Source organism: Glossina fuscipes, unplaced genomic scaffold, assembly GCF_014805625.2.
Source record: "Glossina fuscipes isolate IAEA_lab_2018 unplaced genomic scaffold, Yale_Gfus_2 0, whole genome shotgun sequence".
In the NCBI taxonomy this organism is placed as follows: domain Eukaryota; kingdom Metazoa; phylum Arthropoda; class Insecta; order Diptera; family Glossinidae; genus Glossina; species Glossina fuscipes.
In genome coordinates this window covers 3853163-3875848 of record NW_023998414.1, presented here as the reverse complement: position 1 = coordinate 3875848, position 22686 = coordinate 3853163, and the positions used below count along the sequence as shown (strand labels likewise).

Here is a 22686-nt window from a genome sequence, read left to right as displayed (position 1 = left end):
ACTTGTTTTAAACTGTCTCAACTATCAATTATCGAACAAAGATCCAACTCAAGTCGGCATCGTTTTGTCGCATTAAAGTGTAGAGTATATATAGGATATAGTATAGCAGACATAATCTTTTATTTCTGATTTTCGATCAACGTGTTTTTAGCCAAAGCTGCCAAAGACAATAAGAGCTGCTTTCAATGTCAAATAGAGGCCGTGGATGGATAGAGAGGTTATGTGAAGTTTCAAATAGCTATCTAAAGACAACAACTAATTGAAAATCTGCAATTTCGATTCAAAAATGTTGTTCTCTTGATTCTGTCAGTTTTTGGGTAAATATAAATGCACGAATACATACGTGTCTACAAATACACTGTAATGATTTTCACTGTGGCTCTTTCTTATAAATCATTGAAATTTTAAAATCTTTTCATTAAAAAAATAAATACCTCAGAGTTTAACGTAACATTTACTTATATATATTTTGAAAAAGCTATTTGCATTTTCGATCATTCTGGGTTATGGCTAACATCGTAGCCATAACGAACAACAAAATTTCAATATTTATTATTCCCGTCCTTAGTAGGATGGATGACTCCCGTTATTTGAGGTAAGAAAATAAAATAAATAATGAAAGTAAAAAATAAAGCGTTTGCAAATCTCCCAAATCCATCGAAAAGAGAATTGCAACCAATTCTCAATTATTTCAATTTAAAAAAAATAAACCCACAAACCATTCTGTATAATTTTCAGTGTTTAAGAACGGCAAGACCAACGATACGAAACCAAGAGTTTTAGCAAATTTCGAAATCGCTTCAATATACTTATCAGCATTCTAAAAGATCTTGCGCATAGCAGAGACTACCACAGCAGCTCCAGCCATAGCACCGCGGTATTCCCCATGCCAGAAGCGAGACGAAGACACATGCCACCAGTTTATCGAATCGGAAAGAGAGATTTATTATTGTAGAAATTTTTCTTTCTGCTGAAAAAATTCACCTATAAATAGCAAGATTGGTTTATCTTTTGGTCCAGTGTCACAATAACTGTTTTGGCTTTTTAACAGGCAACGTAGCCAAGCATCGAATTTCGGCAAACCATGGAGTTCTAGTAAATTTATTAAATATATTCGTTTGTAAATTTATATTGCTTGTTGTCGTTGTAATGTCAGAGAGACAAGGCGCTACCTTCAGCGGCTTTGCTCGGGATATTCCATCGAATCTACGAGCATTCCACAAAAATTATATCAGAAAAAATTTATTTGAATAGAATTTTATTTGGAAGTTGAAGGTGTATATAGTAATGTTAAGTTAAAGATGCAAAATTCGGCTAAAATGAGGACATGCTACGGATAAATTTAATGGAGAGGGCTAATTGAAAGCTAAAGATAAGGAATAATAGGAAATTATCGCGAGTTAGCGAATTTGCTCGTTCAGATGAGGGCCATCTTTTGCTTTAGAAGCATGAAAAAGGCCGCTGTGTAATCTAAGCATATTGTGTTATCAAATGTATGATGACATCTGAAAATGGGATTGTCAGCAGATTTTCTAACATTGCAGGCTTTAGAAATATCATTTGAAATGACACGAATCGTTTTTATACTTACCATTGTAAGATGAGGGTATATTCATTTTGTTCCTTTTCAAAGCATATGTAACACCCAAAAGGAAGCTTGAAGGACTCTATAAGGTATAGACATTCTTGATAACCGTTAAATTCGGAGTTGATTTAGCTACGTCTGTCCGTCTGCGTGGTGTCTGTTGTCGGCACTCTCCTGTTTACAAAAATAAAAGATATCGGCTGCAAATATAATAGAGATATTGGAAGTTTTTAAACGCAGATTGGTATTGAAAATGGTCAGAATAGAAGCCTACAGTGGCACATCCGTTTTTCTTCACAAAAATTTGTGGCTTTTTGCGATATGGCGATATGGGTATCAAATAAAAGAACTTTTAGAATAGAATGCGAAAAACATGGTGGTGCGTACGCGAGATTCGGCCCCCGCCGAATATAACATTCTTTCTTGTAATATACACCTTATGATAAGTATGGCTACTTATGATAGGGGTTTATAATTAAAAATATGATTTATGTTATAGCAAAGGCGATCAAAAATTTTAAGGACGATTCCTTAAAAGGGTGTTAAAAAAATTTTTCATATCTCAAGGGCAACGCTTCGAAGATATTCCTACGTCAATACCTATTAGATGTTTGCACGTATTCTGATCATTTTTTCACTTGAAAACGGAATTTTTTTAAAACACTCGATACAATATATATTGATCAAAATATTTTCAATCATTTTCTATAACTTTTCCCCAACTTTCTGACAGCTTGGCAATACCGTGTCGAAAGAATACTTTTGAAATCCTGTTGAACTTATTCAACAAAAAGTTGATATTTTACAGTTCATTCGGGTCATAGATAGGCACAGATTTTTCACTTGTTAGAACTACTCACAATAATTCTGGGCAGACATGAAATATTTAATAGTTGCTTCAGCGATTTGAATTGACACTTGCCCCGATCACACATAATTCTTCAAATTTTATTTTAGCGATTTTCAAAGAGAATGCGTTTGCTCTTCAGTTTGAATAGCGTATTTTCCATCGCCATGAAGCAAGTATAATTGCCATCATTATAAATAATATATGTTACTGTAAGGTAATACGTTAAACAAGTATAAAGAGAAAACTAGATAAATGTAAAAATTAGTTCAAGTATTTCTAATTGAATATTGATTCAAATTCAACATTAAATTTTTGTGTAAAAGTCAATATTGTTATTGATAAAATACATGATTAGAAATAACAACTTATAACGTTATATAAGGCTGACGACGATTTTCGTAAACCCATCACCATTCATTTTATTGTACTAATATCAAGTTTCGCAAAGCCTTTCGCAGCATGATCACGTTCTACTTTTTACAAGTTATAATCAGTATTAAGGAAGTTTTTTTTTAAAGCTTTAAGCAAATTAATTTACATGCAATATAGTGGGCGCGGTCGTTTATTTTCATTTTTGACATAAAAGATTTAAACAATTAACAAAAAGCTCTTTACACTATACAACTTAAATGACATGAGAAATTAGTAAACGAGTAAATTTTGATATTCTATCTATTATTATGATATAATGAATGGGCGTGTTCATATTATTTTTTTTTTCAATCTTCATGCGACGAAGAGAAAGTATAGAATAATTTGCAGCATTGCATCTTGCTTAGTCGCTAAGTGGCAAGTAGAAAAGGTCATAGAAATAAAGAAAATGCAATTTTTGAGCACTTATAACTTTCTGTGTGGGCGATCTTGAATAGCTTGAATTGTCCTCTATAAATTCAATCCCTCTTCGCTCTTTCACAATTTATGAGCAATGGACAAAAAGTTAAAAATGTTTGCTAAGACAAACAGAGTTGCGAGCAATTCAGGCTTTAGTGTGATCCTGTGCTTTAAATAATTTGATCCATTTTCAATTTTAAGTACTGCTGCTTACAGGTATTGCCATATATGAAGTCGATATGTTAATTTTTGCAATCAGGGGGCAAGTGATAAAAAAAAAAAAACACATATCCACATAAACAGATAGGCGGACAGATGGATAGACATGGTTAAATCGATTCATAAAATCCACGTTTATCACGCTCTCTGAAGATTCTGAAGATTTTGCAAGCGTTATGATAAAATGAATATATCGCCATCCTTCGATGGCGAGTAATATAAAAACTGTTGAGAATGTTAATTAATATCGAAGAGATAAGATGATAGTTGTGCGTTTATTTACTTAAGGATATAGAATAAATTAATAAAGTTTACTATATTGTATAACATGCGAAGTGTTTGTATTCTCTAAATAATATTTATTTACTCTTTATACTTAGTCGGCAGCAGTGCTAATAGCTTTTTTGTTGTATTTCCAATTATTTCTGCTTCCAAAAAGACAGGTAAATACCCATACAACAACAATAACAATAACAAGAATGCAAAACAAAAAAAAAAAAAAAAAAACAAAAAGAAAAGAAAACATCGATGTATTGTGTGCTATGCTGATCGTGCACTGAGTTTTAATCGAACGCTTTTTTCCTACACATGTCGTTACGGCGTTACGGATGAATAATACTAAGAAAATAACTATTAACGCGATCCGACGGCAAGTTTAATATAATAGCAATGAAAAATATCATTCATCAGAAAATGTCAATAAAATAAAATATAACTTAAACGCAATTAAAAATATGAAAGAAAGACATTGTATATTAATTTGTTAAAAAATAATAAAAAAAACAAAAAAACAAAGAAAAAAAAAAAAAAAACCAAGCTCTTTAGACCGTTAAAAGATAATAATTTGAAGGAAATTTTCTTTAGCTACTTGAGCGGTGATCTTTCGCAATTAAAGTGATCTCCTTACCGCTGTTTAAAATTCTTGATCGTGTTATGTAATTGAAATGCGTAACTAAATGTTTTCATATACACTTTCTATCGTTTAATCCGAACGAATATTTAATGACCATTTAATGGCCATTTATGAATAAACATTTTATTAAATTAATATTTCCTTTCTTTGGATCAATTGACGTAATACGCTATCAACAAACAAGTGCAAAGTAAAGCAGTAGCAATTAATTCAACTACGATAATATCGCCAGCATAATTACTAAGTACTTTGTTGTCAATTTTTTAAACTGGTAAATATTTGCTAAATAATGCACACATACACACCCGCACACAAACTCATTGTACTAATTGAACTCGTAAAGTTCGTATGTTACAAACAGCCATCGCGAACAATATAAGTAAATACAGATGTTTCACCCGATACTTTGACACGTCGTTAAAGAGACTTTCAAAGAAATTAAAAAAAAAAAAAAAAAACATAAACAAACGAAAAGATTACTATCTCTGAACAGATATGGTGGTTAGAATGAAATCAATATTTACATAGATGAGAACAATCCTTTCCCGCTCCCATTGTACGCTTATCTTATCTTTTTTTTTTTTTTGTTTTTGGATGTTAAGCTTAAACGTATTGAGGCAGCCTTAACATGGATATTAACTATACAATACAACTCTTGGCGTACGGTATATGCTAAGAGGTGCGTCTAGCTCAAGTCCTTCTCGGTGTTGCACACGCTCAGAATCACCTTCTGAACCGATCGGAACTTATCTACCCATCTGTCCGTCCTCTGTCCTTGTATTCAACCTGCGGTATTTTGATGATGAAGGTTGGTGCACTGAAATGTTTTTTGCCCAGGGACAAACGCCACTGAAAACGGCCCGCGTCATCAATTTTCTCGACCACTTTCCATTTAGTGCCTTCTTGTAGTACTACGATCAAAAATTTGTGAGAGTAAGTTCTTTTTCGATTATAGCCGCGTCTGAATGAAGCCATTCCAACAGCCAGAATCACGAGCAGACAAATCTTGATTTTTTACCAACATAGCATCGGTTCTTAATATTTTTCTTCAGCAATCGTCCTGCTTGCATGATTGAGTTTCAACTGATTTCTGTTGACTGTTCGCGAAACTCGAAGCTGCGCTTCGGTTATATGGCTTTCACTCAACTAAAGCCGAGTATATGCCTTTTCAGTTGGAGCGAAGCAGACGAAAGTCAAGTTATTGCTGTAATATTCGACAAAGTTCTCAGATCTAGGAGGCAATCAATTAACAAAACGACAAAGAAAGACATGGAAAACTCTTACCACTTTTTCATCACAATAACATCCCAATACCTACGTCCGCTAGCGCTGCCAAGTTAAATAAGATCAGTGGCTAACAAATCGGTATTCGGCCATTGAAATCGCAGTGCGGTAGAGTTTACTTTGGTCATAGCTGTAGTGAGAGAGTGTTCGGTCGGTAAAGGTCAGTCTAAAAGGAAGCCGTAAGTAATTTTATAGTTAAAAATCTCGCGATGGTAGATATGAATTAGTGATGTAACAATTATATATGAAAGAAAATGAAAAAAAATAAATAAATTGATGAGCGGCGAATAGGTGTAGAGTTTCCTGGTAAAGACCGTTCCTGCTTCAATAAACTCTCTACGTAAGTGCTGGAGAAAATGAAGATCAGCCTGATTAAGGGATACGGACACCTTGAAAATGAATCTGTTGTCAAAAAAAAGTCATGAACTAAGACTATAAGGTTTTTTCGATTGAGGATTGATTCGCCTCTCGAAAAGGGGAAATGGTCGACTTGTACTGCTGCTGCTTTATTATGTGATCTTAAGCCATCCGGCATTTTATTTCTTTCTCTGTCTCTGTCGAAGTGACATATTGTCGGAATACATGCCATCGAATTCATCAAATTATTCTTGCGCTCGTATTGACGGCAACATATTGCTGTCGTTTAGAGAAGCGGGAGGTATTTGTCAGCAAAAGTCACCTCTCTTTTCTACATCGATAAAACAACGGACGTATTTCGAATTAAGGAATGTGACAGCTACTTCGGAATGTGACAGCTACATCGGAAGAAATTCAGAAAAGACTCTACTTGTTCTATTTAAACGAACGCGAAGAATATTGTTATTATTAATATAATAAAGTTAGCCAGAGAAATAAGTTCAAAGACTAAAATCTTAAAGTACTAGGCATGTGTACTAGCATCGGCCATGATCATTGAGTTGTTAGTTGCGATTGTAAAGAATAATAATAGTCTTCGTACTATCAATAGGCAACAAAATTCTTTATCAGAGCCGCCTGGTTTCTTATTAAGTGCTCAAGTCTAATTCGTAGACATCGACAAAGTTTAAAATATGTAAACAGGTTTTTTTTTTCTCGATCAACGTACGCGACACTACAATTCCAATTTCAAAGTTAGCTGTCATTAAAAATGTTAGTTAATTTATTTATTAGTTATTAGAACGACACTGTGTGACTAGTGGCCAATAAAGTAACCTTTATGCTGGCATTAGCAAGGTTTTCGTTAAGCACGACCTCGCAAATCTCAACAAAAGCATTAAATCGACAATTTGTAGGTATGCGTATGAATGTAAAAACCATGCAAAACCAGATTAAGAACTCAAAGAAAATGAAAAAATTCATTTAACTAAATTGCATAAATATATTAGGTTTAAAGGATAGTCGACGGCGACAGTCGACGTTGTATTGTAAATAAGTAAGAAAATTAAATCCGGTCGCGACCGAATCTTTTGTACCCATCACCGTTTACGCAAAGAAAAGACAAAAAAAGTAAAAGAACCAAATTCGCATGGTCTGTAATATGTGCGCAAGCGCCGTTGATTTCTGCTATTTTCAAAATAAACGTTTTTGGTCGCATAGGCATGCGGGTGGTGTAGGCGTGTCCTTGAAAGAGTTTAAGTCACTTTTGCTAATTTGTAGGCGAAAACTTTATTTGCGTGAACGGGAGAATGTTTACGACAAACATTACACAGTGGCGCAGACAGACAGACGAGCAGACGGATATGTTTAAATGTATTCCAAATTTGAAGTCGATAGCTTCATTCTTGCGGCACGGAGAATGTTTACAACAGACATTAAACAAATGGTCAGGCGAACAACCGGACGGACAAATTTATTCTATTGAATATACAAGACACCTATAGGAGGGGGACCATACAACATGGGCATATTCAAGTATTGATTTGGCTACCATGTGATCGGTTTAGCGTTTTGGACCACCGTTTAATGAAACCGACCTAGTGCCGACCTAGGTTCACTTAAAGAGATCTCAACACGCAGATTAGAACGTAATCTTTGGTCGAAAACGAGTTCTAAATCCATAAACGGATCTGTGAAATCAATGGTGAAGTCAGTAGTGAATGAATTCCACGTTGAGAAAGAAAGCTTCTTGCATTTTATCAGATTTAATTTCATAAGCCCCGAGTGACTGCTTTGATAGGCATCTGACGTCAGGGGGAATTCATCCGAGCTGATGGAGATGAACAGAACCCTGAGCGATCTGTTATGAAGATAAGAGTTAACCAATTTCAATAAGTACAAAGACTAGCCAGAGACGTGGGGTTTGAAGATCAATAATTTATGGCTAACTAAGTCAAATGCTTTACTAATGCGCTTTAATGCATAATCATAAACAATAGATTTGAAATTTTGCAACAAATCCGTTGATCGTCTGCTTACTTTTCAGCTAGAGACCGCTGTTGCTTCAATTTCCAAAGTAGCGACAGCCGAGTCTGAGAAATCTGACGCTTAATGAAATAATAATTCCTACTCTAGAGATTGAACTTAAATCGATTAATAGAATTTTATAATTATTCAAGTTTTTACAAAAAAAAAAAAATTTAAAAAAAAATGACAAATAAAAACACTATAGTGAGGCAAGAGCCACAATTAAATACATCGCCGACACCGCCCTACAGTTATGCAGACATCAACTCTTCAAACCAGGGTAATATGGCTTAATACGGTAAGTGATCGAAAAAGTGATCCGATCCGAATCATTTTCATTAGCATTCGTCCTTGGGCGAAAGCAACAAAAAGTGTACCAAATTTCATCAGTCATAAGTCAAAAATTTGCGGCCTATAGGTTGCACATAGGAAAACATGGCAAACAGACAGAGAGACAGACAAGCAAAAGGAGCTTCTATAACAAAACGTGAGTCCGTCTTCTTTGCATAGCATACATCCGCACAAACATAACATAACATTTTACCGCAAATACTGTAGGGTACAAAGAGTAGATCATACGACACTATATAACCGATTTTTCAGCACACTGTGCCATACTTAAGAAGAAACCATTGTTTATAAAAAACTGGCAGTCCCAGAGGAAGCTTTACACCATTTGGATAAATACGAATTTTCTTTATTCTTCTTCTTTATATCCTGTTCACAGTCGTAAAGCGAAATCATATCAAACTTATTGGAGAAGAAGGCTTAAGAGCACTCACCATACCACAAAACCATGATCAGCGCTTCTTAGATTCAAGACGAGTGCATCTGAGATATAACTTATGTAAATCCAAATTATGTATCTCGTGTATATTATGTTGGCACGAGACGCTCTTCTCAAAAACAAAATTAATCAAAATTCCTTTATGATTACGCGTTGCCTTGAGTATTTTTTTTTAAATTAGGTTCAATACCGCCGCATATCGTGAATAACGTAATTAGGAAAACTCTTTTACAACAAGATTTCGTTAAATTGTTTGTTTTGACTTCACCTTTCGAATATCGCGATTTAACTGACTCGGCATGAACAGGTCACCGAAACGTTTGTATTGCTCAGAGGGAATCGTCAGAGGCCCGGCCTGTTGTAAGTGTTCTCCTAGCTGCAAACAGAAAGCTATCGACTTCAAATTTGATAAATATATTGGAAGTTTTTACATGGAAGGTTGGTATTGAAAATGGACCAAATCGATCCAAGAACACGCCGACAGTAGTGCGTAAAATGAGGAAGCCTCTGTTTTTCGAAAAGAATAAAAAATGTTTTTTTGCCGCTTGCTTTGCTACGAAAACTTGAACGTATATTCTTTGGGCGATGCTCTATTGCCCATAAAAAGATAGGACAAATAGACCACGCCCACCCAATATTATAGCGTATCAAATATTTACATTAAAATAATAGGAGCTTGCATGTATTCCGATCATCTTTATCATTGGCCAAACAAAACAGAAAATCAAAAATGGAAAATTCTATTGCTTATGCTTGCACATGTAATTGTTTAAGCAAACGCACGCACAAGTGCACATAAGCATTTTCACTACAGCTCTAATACATCTCCGTTCAATATATTACGCTATCGCAACGGCATACGTGCGTAGCCTTACACGTACACGTACACGTCGAATAACATTTTTGCTCTCTCTTGCGCTCTCCCATTGCCTATTTCGGGTCCTAGAGTGCGATATGATAATTTTGTTGAATGAGCGCCGTCAGCGAAGCGTTCCATCTTATATATATATATATGTTTTTAATAATTACACTCGAGTAGTTTGAGTAAATAAGTCACAGCACGAGTGCACATACAAATGCCGGTAAAAATGTGATAAGAATATGATGCAGACAAAAGAACGAAGACAAGGCCTGACTGAAGTTGGATATCCACATCTGAATGGATGCGTATTAGAACGAAATCATTTTCTTTTCTTTTCTTTTCGATTGAATCATTGTACAATAAGTAAACAAACCCCTCCCTACAGCAAAGTAAATTGTCACGGCGACCGATATATTTTAATATAATAAAATAATATGGTGACCTCTTCGTGCACAACTTCATGTGCTTTGTTCCACTTAATCTGGCCTTAACTATATACTTGTATCCCCCTTGCATATACAATTAATATAAAAAGTCTCTCTACGGTTTTTCACCACTGGTTGATGTTGTTGATGCCTACGTATCGGGCAACACTCACCTGATTGGCTCATGCGAAGATGCGTTTAAAAGGTGATATTTCAGCTTACATTTTTTGCGTGGATAGTTTGCTAGTGTAGAAAATTGTATTGATTGAAAAATGAGTGAAATATCTGCAGAAAGACGCTATGTAATGCTGTTTTAGTATAAAAAAGGTAAAAAGGCCGTAAAACTTGCGAAGTGTACAGTGAGAATGGTGCGAATGAACGAAGGACTCAGAAGTGGATTGCTCGATTTCGGGGTTAAAGATGCGCCCCGCTCAAGTCGGCACGCAAGCTGTTAGGAAATAGCGAAGGCACTAAACAGTAGCCGCATGAAAAGAGCAGATTGCAAAAACAAGCTCAAAAGGTGTCCTAAAAGCCGCGTAGACCTTTTATATCACTGCGACCTTTCATAAATCTGCGTTTGTGGCTTACATCTCATTCCGGTAGAGCTTACTTGGCTCGCTGCTACAGTGACTACTCAGGTATTATCGGTTGAGTACACACCGAATAGTCTACGGCCATCCTCTACACTCACATTCCTCAATTCTTTCTGACTGTGAGCGTGTGACACGTGTAGCGGACATCCTCTCAGTGCTTAGTCAGATTAAAACAAAAAAAATTGAAAAATTTAATTCAATTGCTTCTTTCATTTGATATACGTAGCGCACCAGGATCATGCGGCACTTGAGCCGACGGCCTTTGATCTTAGCCCTCTTTTTCTCGCATTGTATAAAAATTAATTTTTTTAAGCAATTTTTTTCTCTCAAAAATTTTTTCAAAGACGTCATCTAATTTTGAACCGACATCTCATTGACAAATAATTGTCATAATCCTCTCAAATTCTCATGTAGTCGTAATGTTCTCTTCACTTCACGGATTTAGCTTCGCGACGCGATTAACACATATCTCTCAAAAAAGCCCAACCGAAATTGTAGAGTTTCTATATATATATATATATTTTATTTATTAACTATACTCACATATCGTGCAATTTATATATATATTCTACAGATCAATTGTTTTTATTTATATAATTTTAATGTAAAAATAACTACAGCCATTGAAATGATAATAAAAGACAAGAAACCTATTAAAAATGGCAAACGCATCTCCAAGGCCGGTTGATATGATGATGAGATGAGCCTTTCGTCGTCCGTGATCGTAAAAACTCTAAACGGTATTTTTGATATTTTAGACGTCTCGCTTACATTGAAAAACGAACTTGAGTTTGTTTCCCGCGAACGTTTATGTCGCACTAAAGAACTAGTTTCAGCGTAACCGGCGCATTCTTTGGCATCAACGGAGCAATCTTGCGGATATAAACAAGCCGAAATGCGCACAGACACTATTAGTTCGTCACCGCTCGACATGCCCTGAAACATGAATGCTTTAAATGGTAATTTATAAGCTAGAGGAGCCTCAAAGATAATTCCTTGACACACGCTAAGCATAAAGGGATTCAGGCAACCTTCTGATGTAATTAAAACAGCCTCTTGCAGTACATCGCCATCGGGTGCAATCCTTTGAAATATGATATCAGTTACTTTAGCATAATTCCAACCTAGAGGGTAAGAGAGATAGATAGAGATAGATAGAGATAGAACGACTTATTTTAAAAACCAAGTTTAGTTGTACGTGGCCCTTAGATAAGAAATAGGATAACTAAATATAGCAAAGCTTGGAGCTCGCTTCTTTGGCGATAGGTAGCTTATTAACTCTTCAATGATCCCAATTATATTTTGATGTCAAGGTAAGCTTTAAATTATTTAAACAAAAAACTTTATTTTATGTTCTTTTAGTTTGTAAAGATGTTTGCGTTTACTTTCAAGCTGATTTACGGGCTTAAAACAAAAGATCTATGTGATTGTCTTTAGCTTCTCGTCTCAGTTTGCGCAATTTGTAGGAGGTATGATGACAAGTCGACTCAAGTCGAAGAATCTAATCGGAGTGTTCGGCCTCGCGAAAGCACGAAACTGGTTTCCCACCTTCGATGCCGTAAGCATATAAACAACAACAACAAAAACAAAAAAAAAAAACAAAAAACAAAAAACAAAGTATATTACCATCCCCTGGTAGGATATGGGCCCTCAAGAGTAACTCCTCCCCAAGTTGTACGATTCCCTTACTGTTCACATGCTGCGTATAGCCTTCAGATGTTCTCCTTAATAATTCAAGATGGGTACGTAAATTATTTTGTTTCCCACCACGCGCATAGGCACCCAGACTGCGAGCTTGCCTAAATCAATTTTTAAAATATATGTATATATATATATATATATATACATATATACATTTATATATATATATATATATATGTATATGTCTTATTAAGTCTTCTTTACTGTTCTCTGTTTACGGCCATTTTGATGGTGTGAGTTTTTACGGCCACTTTCTTTTGTGTCTCACAGTGCAACGTGAATATGGCATCGGACGCTGTACGCATGCCTTTTACAGATGGAAATCGTAGTCGTAAGCACAAATCCCCTGCGCACTGATAAACGCCGCACTTTTCAAAACACTCTTCTCTCATATACAGGATGAAGCGATTATTTTGCAATGAAAATTGGCAACTTTTGTCAGTGCTATCGTTATCCACGACGGGAAAGATTGTTAGGAATTGATTGATTTGTAAAATCACATGAAAAAATCCGCTCTTGTCGGGAGACGACAAGCAACGCAACTCACGCAAATCCGGACTATCAATATTGATATGCTTTGTAACGGTCGTTACCATCTCAGCGGAAGATGCATTGGTGGCAGCGTTTATTATGTTCGACGATCTAAAACGTCCAGGTGTTTGGAGATCATAGCCTGCGGAAGATGATAAATCCGGTGATTCTATTACTTTACTCGAGTCATTTGCTTCGCTGACATTGAATCTTTGCTTATGGACATCGATTTGCTTTGAAGATTGTAGACTGCTAAGACAATCAATTGTAAGACAACATAAGGGCTAAAAAATCGGAAATTTTTATTTTACATTGACTCTTCATACCCTAGCGGCAAATAATATTGATGCGACGGTATGAACGTTTTGAGATCGTTAGCTTGACGATTGTCTGCAATTTCCGGTAATTGAAGTTCATTTGAATCGAAATTGCTCGGTGCTAAAGAAGGTAATGGACCATAAGAAGCCGTCGATTTCGATTTCGATTGATCGAAACGATTTTGAATGAAATGCAAATCCGGCTTAAGTAAATAATATCCACCCAGTATCGAATTATGCGACAAAATTAACAAATTCACGAAATTGCTGATGGTAAGCATTTCGTTAATACGCACAAGAGACTATAGTTAAAATTCTTTCGAATTTCGCTTTTTATACCACGAAAATATTTCACTATTTTTTTTTTTTGTAACATTTCACTTTTCTTCTTTTCGTCTTCTTCTTTTTTTTTTTGCATGTTCAATATCTCACGTTTTCCATGTTCTTTTAGTTTTAACATTTTGGTTAAATTAATTTTTATTAAATCCACTATTATTGTTCGTTTGAACATTTCAATTTTCTTAAATTCTTTCGAATGTTATCGCTGACGCTGACGCTGACGCTGACGCTGACGCTGATGCTGACTGTTTAGACCATGGAACCCATTCATATATATTTGCGATTTTTAAGCACATTTTTAAGTCCATTGGCTATGAGAAAATATAAAAAATAATTTTTTTTGCATTTTTAACGCACTAATCATCATGCATTAGTCATCTATTTATGGTGGTAACATGATGAATCGAAATGCTTATGGTATTTTACTATCGACTATTTGGTCAGCTTGTCGTAGTAACTTGTTAGGAGTGCATATCTCAAACGAAACGGGGAACACATAATGTGACAGCTATTAATGACAGCTTATTTTAATTTACATTCCTTAACAGACATAATTCATAAATAGACATGCGATCACAAAAAATTTTCTTTTTACGCAGTCTACGCAATTTGTTCAATTTACAAAAAAATCTCAGACTTTAAGCACATTTTCATATCTTACTCATGCGTGTATCAATTAGCTTTAAATGCAATATATATATATATATGTGTGTGTGTGTTTGTTATCTAATTAATGATATTTTGCCATTTTATTTACTTGCCTCTGAAATTACATCGAAAGCCTGCTTTTTGACCATTTTCCTTCTCCATAACTTTTATCCTATAATGTTATTTTACTGTTTCTCTTCTTTATCATCATTTCTCAGATTATCATAATTTTCTATCTGATTGGTAAAAAAAGAAAATTGAATTCAATCGGGACCGAATCTTTTACACCCAACATCGTTTACCCCCAAAAAAAGGCCAGAAGAATGTATACAACAGACATCGCACATGCGGACAGACGGACATGCTTAAATCGATTTAGAAGTGGATGCTATGCACTTGGTGGCGTCTCTGATGATTCCTTCTACGCGTTGCAAATGTTTTGACAAAATGAATACTGCCCTCATCCTTCGGTGATGGCTATAAAAAAATAATTATCATCGGATTCTTTTCCAGACATTAATTCAATAGTTTCTTTATCACTTAGCTAATTGGACAAGCCCGCAGGACCTATGCGTCACACATAAAAAAAGGAAAAAGCAAAATTGAAACTGAAATTGGTCTAAACCAGTGGCGCCCTTGAAGCAAACAGTTTTCGACCGTAAGAGACCATAGCTTAAATTATTCTATCCAGTTGTAGTGAAAAACTTGAGTTATTGAAGAGAAAACAAAATTTGGACTAGATAGTCATCTCAGAGACTTTATATCTTTCAGATCGAAATTACTCATTAGCCTTTCGAAAAACTTGAACCGAAAATAAAATGCCGACCCTGTATGTAATATTAAGAAAATTAACGTCATAGTCGAGCAAGGCCGACCATTTGGTATAAAATTGAATCTGGTTGCATATATTGGTACATAGACTCCCCTTTTTTTTATCCTTCATCACTTGTGGGGATATTAAGCTTGCGCGGATGTACGCAACACCCAGAAAAGACTTGAAATAGACAAACGTTATGTTATACTAATCGATTCAAAAAGTGATCCTGAATACCGTTCAATTTGATATCATGCATTAAATCGATGTAAGTCGGTCTCTCCGTCCGTCCATTTGGTATTCTTGTGTTTGACCTGCAGGTCGCAAGTATTGCATGAATTTTTGTCCAAAGTTTGTAGAGAATTTTCTGCTCCACAAGGGATCAATTTTCGTGAAAATCCTTATTAGGGTAGGATCCAAAAATAGGCCGCGATACCACAAACATGAATGATGTAATTTCTATCATGAAACAATAAAAATTATACCTTTTTGGCGCATGAACTTCAGCTTCGTTATATGAGAGGGCGTTCAAAAATTGCCATAGCCACTCCAAAGGTTTCATAAGAATTTAGAATGTTGAAATATTACTACTTAGCCACTTTTGCCGAGAAATTGGAGCGTTCGGAACCATTTTCAATAGGGTTCGTCCTTGGGGCAAAACACGTCACTGTACCAAATTTCCTCAAAATATCTCAAAAATTGCAGCCTGCAGCTTGAACACAAGAGTACATGGACAGACATCAGACGAACGGACTAACAGACAAGCTTAGATCAATTCAGACTCTGAATCGATCGGCATAATAAAAGGTGTGTCTATCTTAAGCCCTTCTGCATATTACATACGACCGCACTAACTTAATTTACGTCGTACAGCAACTGGTGTGGGATGTAAAAATTAGATTTACCCTCCTATCCGTTTTAGTGTTGCATACGTTCGCACAAACTGGATATACCCTATACCCAATGCGATGTAGCATAAGCATAACAAAGAGGAAAATGTAACCCACAACTGTTTTGTTTAAATATTTGTTAGTGCAATAAATGGGATTAGTTTGAATTGGGGTGGGATACGGTAATTTGAGCTTTTGAACAAGTTTTTTTTTTCGTTTCAATACGATTCAAAACTGCATGCAACGTGACTGCAACCTGCAATCCTCTCATTCTCTTCACTTGAATCTGCTGTATCCTCTTCAAGCTAACATTCTCCATTGAAATAGGTGGAGGTAGATTTGATTCACTCATCAGTTCATTTGATTGTTATTTTTTTAGCTAAAAATTGTTCTGATTTTCGATTGAGAATTATTGAGATTGAGAGCTAATTGAATCACATAGACCGGTGTGTTGTCAATTTGTAATGTTTTTTCAATAAAAAACACAATTTCTACTAAATCTTTTCGTGTTGGCAATTCTCTTATGATTACGGCACTGCTAGGTTTGTGTCCAAAGTGCCACTTTAATGATTGGCTTGTGTCTGGAGTTTCGCTCTCACACGCTAAAAAATCAACATGACATGCACATGCACCGTCTCGTACGTTTCATACTAGCGTAATACCATCTACAATATGACTACTAACCACACTTGCATAAATATATGATCAAAATACCATCTACAATATGACTACTAATCACACTTACCATCTACAATATGAATATTAACCACACTAAGGCCGTTGCATGTATTTGCATTTATTTAATTAAATAATATGCGATATGTTTTATAAGAAAATTTGCAAATTTATTTATTTAATGCTTGTTTCACCCATCGAATCGAGTAGACGCGCTTTCTGAATTTTTTCAAAGTTTATTGTTAAAACACTTGATTAACTCCTATCTACATATTCAACACAAATTTTTGTAATTATAAGCGTCAGCAGCACTAAATGGCAAAATTGTTTTTAACCATTGAATAATAAAAAATTTATTGCGAAAAAATTGTTGTAAACATTTAGTTAAAACATCTTTTAACAAAGCAATTGAAATGGAAATTATTGCTACCAAACAAATGTAAACAAATCGTTTTTTTTTTCTTTCACTTTCCTCCACTTTTAGTTTAAAATAATAAATTAGAAATGATTTGGAGTAAAAATTTCATTCTTAATTGTAAATGTATTGGGAAATTGATGGGAATTATTTCTGGCAGATTTTCCGAAATATCTTCATCGCGTCGAAACTTATAGGTGACAATGTGAAATTATTTTGACATTGTCCGATTTCCTTTTCTATGTGGGCAGGTCATAAGCATTTCCTAAACATCCGAACCTTAATCGATTATTGAAAGCTTTCAAAGCCAAATTTCAGCTTCTGAATCCCATCTCTGCGACGATATCGCGATAACCAGACCAGATAGAGAAAATTTGATTGTTAATGTTTGAAGGTATTTTCAAAATCTCTTTTGAAGATCGGAAATTGAAAAAGATCCCAATGACATACTCGGCAGTTCTAGTATTTAAACAAAATTATAATAATAAGATCGAAAAGAAATCCATACTAAATCAGAAAAGGTACGAAAATTATAGTCGGTTGTGACCGAAACTTTTACACCCTAGAAAAAGGTTAAAAAAAACAAGAATAACCAAGTTTTCATCTTTTATAATATAGAATGGATGCGGCTGAGATTTGCTCTATGTTCAGAATGGTGTATGTGTTGCCCTTTATGCATAAAAAGCAAGAAACTCGCAAAGCAAAGGTGCAGTTTTTGTTGCATGGCGTATAGGCGTTTATAGGCGTCTCTTTTGATCAGTTTGGATCATTTTAAAACTCTCTTTGCACATTTACAGGCGATATCTTCATTTTGAATAACGGGAGAGTGTTTACCAAGGATACTACACAGACAGAAAGACGAACGCACGTACATGCCTAGAGGCGTCCCGATTGTTGAAACCCGACCACGAATTTGTATAATTTATGTGGTTTATGAAGCTTGCTTCATAACTGCATTATAAACGTATTGCAAAAAAAAAAAAAATTAATTTTGATACACTATAATATTGATTGGGTAGGCGTGGTCAATTTTTCCCGTTTTTATACAAGCAGTACAGTGTCGCCCACAGAATATATGTTCAAATTTTCGTAAATTTATCCACTTTTACGAGCACGCTGCCATTGAAGACGGGCCAAATCGTTCAAAGGACAAGCCTACAGTACTACGTAAACTACGAAAGTCTCTGCTTTTCAAAAGGAATAAAAAATTGGTTATTTGTTCATTATTTAACTAAACAGAAGCTGATAAATAATTTTTTTCTTGTTTTGTTTGTCCTATTTTATATCTTCTAATTCGGTAGATTTCGGGAGGTTTGGGTTTTTTGGGCTTGCACAATCCGCCTGGGTGCCCGAGTAGCAAAGTGTCTCGACTACCAACTCAATGGTCGTGGGTTCAAATCGCAAGTGCGATAGAGTTTTTAATAAAGCCGAAATCCTTAGATGCTAATGCTTTAAGCCTTTAGTCCAAGAATTTATTCTCTCACTAAATTAATAATAATAACAATAATAATAGCTCGCACAATTATCCAGATAGTGCTGCCAACAATATTTTGTTGAATTGCTTTGATTATCAGTTACCATGAATGAATGAATCTTCGGAATCTTCGCATCTTCGTTCCAATTTGCAATCGAATATCGATTTTGTAGATATTAAAAGGTTCGTCCAAAGCTAAATGTCATTTCTTTCTTGTTGATTAATGTGAAATGGCAAATACCACTTGGTTTTTCCATATTGACTTACTGTTGGAATGTTGAGGTTAAAACACACGTTTGGTGCTTATATCTACGATATAAAACAGTACATGTCCATTTATAAACTCAGCAAGATGTTATTCACTCAACGACTTTGTAAAAAAAAAGATTAATTTTTTATTTAACCCACAATAAAAGAAAAGACAATAAAAAAATCAACCGATGCGACTGAGAGCGAAGGTTTTTATACCATCCATAAGAGCATCTGTCTAAATGCTTAAGCTTATCACTCAAATGTACGCAAAGTATATTCGGGATCAAAGTCATTTCCTATGCAAGCATACTATGCGTAAGCTTGGTAGGAACGAGTTACATTTCATTGCTGTTTCTTGCGTGGAATAATAACTCTTTAGTAGTAAAGGGAAAACTGTTATTCTACGTAGAGAGAAAGGTCAAAATTATTGAACCGATATTTCAAAAAAAAGACATATTCAACTGTGACCGAACCTTTCAATCCCATCACTGTTATCCCAAAAAAGGGAAGGAAAAAGACTAAAAACAAGAAAGAAAATTTCCAAATAAAAGTTTTTGTTGCATAGGCGTGTAGGCGTGCTTGACCTTTGCCCTTTGAAAAGTTCAGGTCACTTCCAAATTTCTTTTAGAAATATGTAGACGATAACTTTATTTTTGCGAACGAGTGAGAGGATTTACCACAGATACTACACAGTTGGGCGGATAGATAGAAGAACAAATGTTCAGACGGACATTGGCCAAGACTATTCATACTTTATGGAATGCGTCTGTGTGTATCAGGTGTAAAGGTACAAACGAATGAAAAAGGAAAGGAAGAAAAAAACTGAAAAAGAGGACAGAACTATAGTTTTATACGGTATACTATCGAGTGGGTGTGGCTAACTTACGAAATGCGTAGTCATTCTCATTTTATCTTGCCTTGTAGGCGTGTCCTATTCGAAGCTGATGTTTTCATTTTTACAAAAGGGGCTATTGTTTACCAAAGATACGACACAATTGGATAGATGGACAGACGGACATGCTCAGGTGCATTTCGAATTTGAAACTGGCGAAGAATACATATATACTCTCTGAAGTTTTTGAAGGTCGGTCCTGGTCGCTGAAAAAAGATGAAGGCTGAAGATAAAAGACTATACTCCTTATCCTTCGGCGATGGGGAATAAAAGCTAATGAAAATTTTTTGGGGGAAAAAAAATGATTAACAAATTGAAATAATATTATATATGAATGTTAAAATTTTTTAGAGATTTGCGCATCATGCCCAATACATATCCGCCGAAAAGTGATAGTTATGAAGGAAATTATTATCAGAGCTATGCCAGTCCATTTGGATCGTCTAACAATGAGCGACATCAACAGCTACTTATGACTGCCCAAGCCAAAAGGAAATTCAGTTTTCCAGCCACTTTACATTCGAGCGCACTGCTAGAGCAATATCACCAGCAATCAACTCGACGACGCTTAAGTAATGTCAGCGATGCGGTAACACGAAAGTTATCCTATACGATCGGATGGAAGAGTCAACAAATATCGGCACAGGATATAATAACACAAGTATCGAAAAAAACAAATATTTTGCATGATTCATAAGAGAGGGCATTTTTTTTTATAATCACCTACTAATTTTAGGGATGTTGTCTATGCGGTCAATATATCAAACGTCGTCTACGCCGATCAGGTCTTTTCAATAAGAAATTGGGCTTGCAACGCATACGCAGTATTATGAGAGTAACTACTACGACAGTTGTACGTGAGGTCTTCCCTGCTGTTTTAGTGGTAAGAAAAATATTGTTAAGCCCCCTCTAACATACGTTTAGCGATCTCTGAATATATAAATATGCCGGATTCGGTTGTGTCCATTGCATTTCCTATTCATTCGTCCAAAAAAAAAAAAAAGAACTGAAGATTGAAACATAGCTTGTAGCTCTTAACTCCTACCTAAACGATTATGATTATGATTAATTAACTAAAATCAGAAAGAGAATTGATCGTTATAATCCAAATGTACTCCGAATATATGAAATATTTCACAATTTCAATCCGTAATTATCCATTAAGGTATCACCTCAAGATTTCCCCGAAACTAGATATAATTTTTTTCTCTTAATTGTTTTTAAATAGTTAGGCGATGAGTTAGAACGTATGCATCCGCGTGTTTATAACGGTATAGCCCGGCAAATTTGTCGTAATCCCGGTGGTGAATTCCAGTCAGTCGACACTGTTAATCTGCTGCTGAGTGCCGTTGCGCGGGATTTATTTCGCTTAAACATAACATGGAGTAAAATTGTTTCATTATTTGCCATTGCCGGTGGCTTATCGGCAGATTGCGTTCGTCAAGGTCATTCCGAGTACTTACCCAAGCTAATGGAAAGCGTATCTGATATCATAGAGGACGAATTGGTGCCATGGATTAATGAAAATGGCGGTTGGGCAAGTATCCTTCAAATTGCTTCGTTAAATAATTTCAATATAAATTTTCTTCTACTTTTTTTTAGTTAGGGATGAATAATCATGTTCTTCCAGCTACAAAAAAATTAAAACCTCTAGAATGGTCAACTATAGTAATTTGCGGTATATTTGGTTTATTTGTTCTATATGTTATAGTAAAATTCTTCTTAACATTTATAATACCCGAACTCTATCAACGAATTATGGGAAAATAAGAAAATAAATGAAAGCAAAAAAAAGTCAAATTAACCTTCTTTTTCTCCAAATCTGATCGGTTAAGTAAGAGAGCAGTAAAACGGCCATCGCCAAAGTTTCAAAATCCACTAACCATAATCGTAAACCACAGAATGATGTGAATATTTAACTAATGCGAAATGCTTGATAAGAAAATAACTTATCAGAAATGTAATTATGTCCCGGGCTAGAAAGATTTATAATTTGACTTCGATTTTAATTAGTTGAGAGAGAAAAGCTCTCTATCATAAGGTGACATGGATTTTTCTTACTTATCGATAATCATAAATAAGATTTTGAGGCTTTTCTTTGAGACTAACGTATCTCAATACGGTTTTCATTTTCGTTGCCGCTTATATTGGAAATATTATTTCGAAATGATAATTATCTACATTTGATCATATATATATTTTATTAGTAAAATAACAATTGATTTAATCCATCTAAACCTGTCGTTTGACATTAAGCCCTTTCATAAAATGATTAATATTTAAAATATGTTGCATTACGATTTAGTCGATGACTTTTGTGACATTTCTAAGAGGCTCTCTGATCTGTTGGAATTTTCCTACCACGGATTACGGATCGCTGGTTATCGATCATTGTTGATCCGAAAGCTTTTATAAGACAATTCTCGTTTCGTTCTCTCTCTTTCTCTCTCCGCCTGTCTTACGAATATTTTCAAAAGACAAACTGCATATGCTAATGATTAGAGAAAATTTTGCACTCTCCAGATCTCTTTGAAATCAATCTTACTCAAATTACTAGCATTATTATTGTAAAGTTTTGTTTGCTCTCAGAGAAGATTTCTCTGTTTACTTCGCAGCATTAGGAGATTGCTGACATTGCTGTTATTATAAAGTTGTGTTTACTCTGAGAGATAATTTCTTTATTGCAAAATCTTAGCTTACTTGAGCCTGAAAAAGGGAGGGAAAGATATAAAGAGAGGATCACCAACATTCTTCTTAACAATTGCTTACACGAATATAAATCTCTGGATGTTGTTTTTGTTTTTTTTTTTTTTTGTTGCTCTTTTCTTCTCTTCTATTTTTTCTAAATATTTTATATGTGCATACATATCATGCTCTGAGAGGAATTTCTTTGATTACTTGGCATTGGGTTATTGTAAAATTTTGCTGCTCTGAGAGGAGATTTCTTTATAAAACGAGCCTCATAAGAACGCATAGCGACGTAAATTTTATTCTCAAAAAGACAAAA

General features: G+C 35.0%; 2 protein-coding genes and 1 long non-coding RNA gene across 5 annotated transcripts; 1 reads left to right on the top strand and 2 right to left on the bottom strand.

The window, feature by feature from the left end:
* Positions 1–1214: 1214 nt before the first annotated feature.
* Positions 1215–2846, bottom strand: LOC119644671. The gene is made up of 3 exons (XR_005248554.1): positions 2446–2846; positions 1592–1785; positions 1215–1505 (listed from the first exon to the last, which is right to left on the bottom strand). It is a non-coding gene; the product is annotated as an uncharacterized LOC119644671 (long non-coding RNA).
* Positions 2847–4260: 1414 nt separating this feature from the next.
* On the top strand, positions 4261–22469 carry LOC119644756 (bcl-2-related ovarian killer protein). Of its 2 annotated transcripts, none has more exons than XM_038044478.1 (5): positions 4261–4669; positions 19712–20340; positions 20416–20562; positions 20908–21216; positions 21282–22469. In XM_038044478.1, the coding sequence occupies exons 2-5, from the start codon at positions 20014–20016 to the stop codon at positions 21447–21449; spliced, it is 951 nt and encodes a 316-aa protein (XP_037900406.1). In that variant the 5' UTR covers positions 4261–4669; positions 19712–20013; the 3' UTR covers positions 21450–22469. The 2 variants fall into 2 exon arrangements, with proteins under 2 accessions (XP_037900406.1, XP_037900407.1); XM_038044479.1 differs by having other exon boundaries at positions 20031–20340; positions 21282–22468.
* On the bottom strand, positions 11301–13623 carry LOC119644755. Of its 2 annotated transcripts, none has more exons than XM_038044475.1 (4): positions 13290–13623; positions 12637–13215; positions 12358–12530; positions 11301–11855 (listed from the first exon to the last, which is right to left on the bottom strand). In XM_038044475.1, the coding sequence occupies exons 1-4, from the start codon at positions 13559–13561 to the stop codon at positions 11317–11319; spliced, it is 1563 nt and encodes a 520-aa protein (XP_037900403.1). In that variant the 5' UTR covers positions 13562–13623; the 3' UTR covers positions 11301–11316. The 2 variants fall into 2 exon arrangements, with proteins under 2 accessions (XP_037900403.1, XP_037900404.1); XM_038044476.1 differs by having other exon boundaries at positions 12637–13212.
* Positions 22470–22686: the final 217 nt, after the last annotated feature.

Coding starts and splice junctions, on each gene's coding strand:
- LOC119644756 (XM_038044478.1), top strand. CDS start 20,014: ATGTTAAAATTTTTTAGAGATTTGCGCATCATGCCCAATACATATCCG. Junction 20,341..20,415: donor CACAGGATATAATAACACAA/GTATCGAAAAAA, acceptor TACTAATTTTAG/GGATGTTGTCTATGCGGTCA. Junction 21,217..21,281: donor TTAATGAAAATGGCGGTTGG/GCAAGTATCCTT, acceptor ACTTTTTTTTAG/TTAGGGATGAATAATCATGT.
- LOC119644755 (XM_038044475.1), bottom strand. CDS start 13,561: ATGCTTACCATCAGCAATTTCGTGAATTTGTTAATTTTGTCGCATAAT. Junction 13,216..13,289: donor CAATATTATTTGCCGCTAGG/GTATGAAGAGTC, acceptor TGATTGTCTTAG/CAGTCTACAATCTTCAAAGC. Junction 12,531..12,636: donor ATGGCCGTAAACAGAGAACA/GTAAAGAAGACT, acceptor AAATTGATTTAG/GCAAGCTCGCAGTCTGGGTG.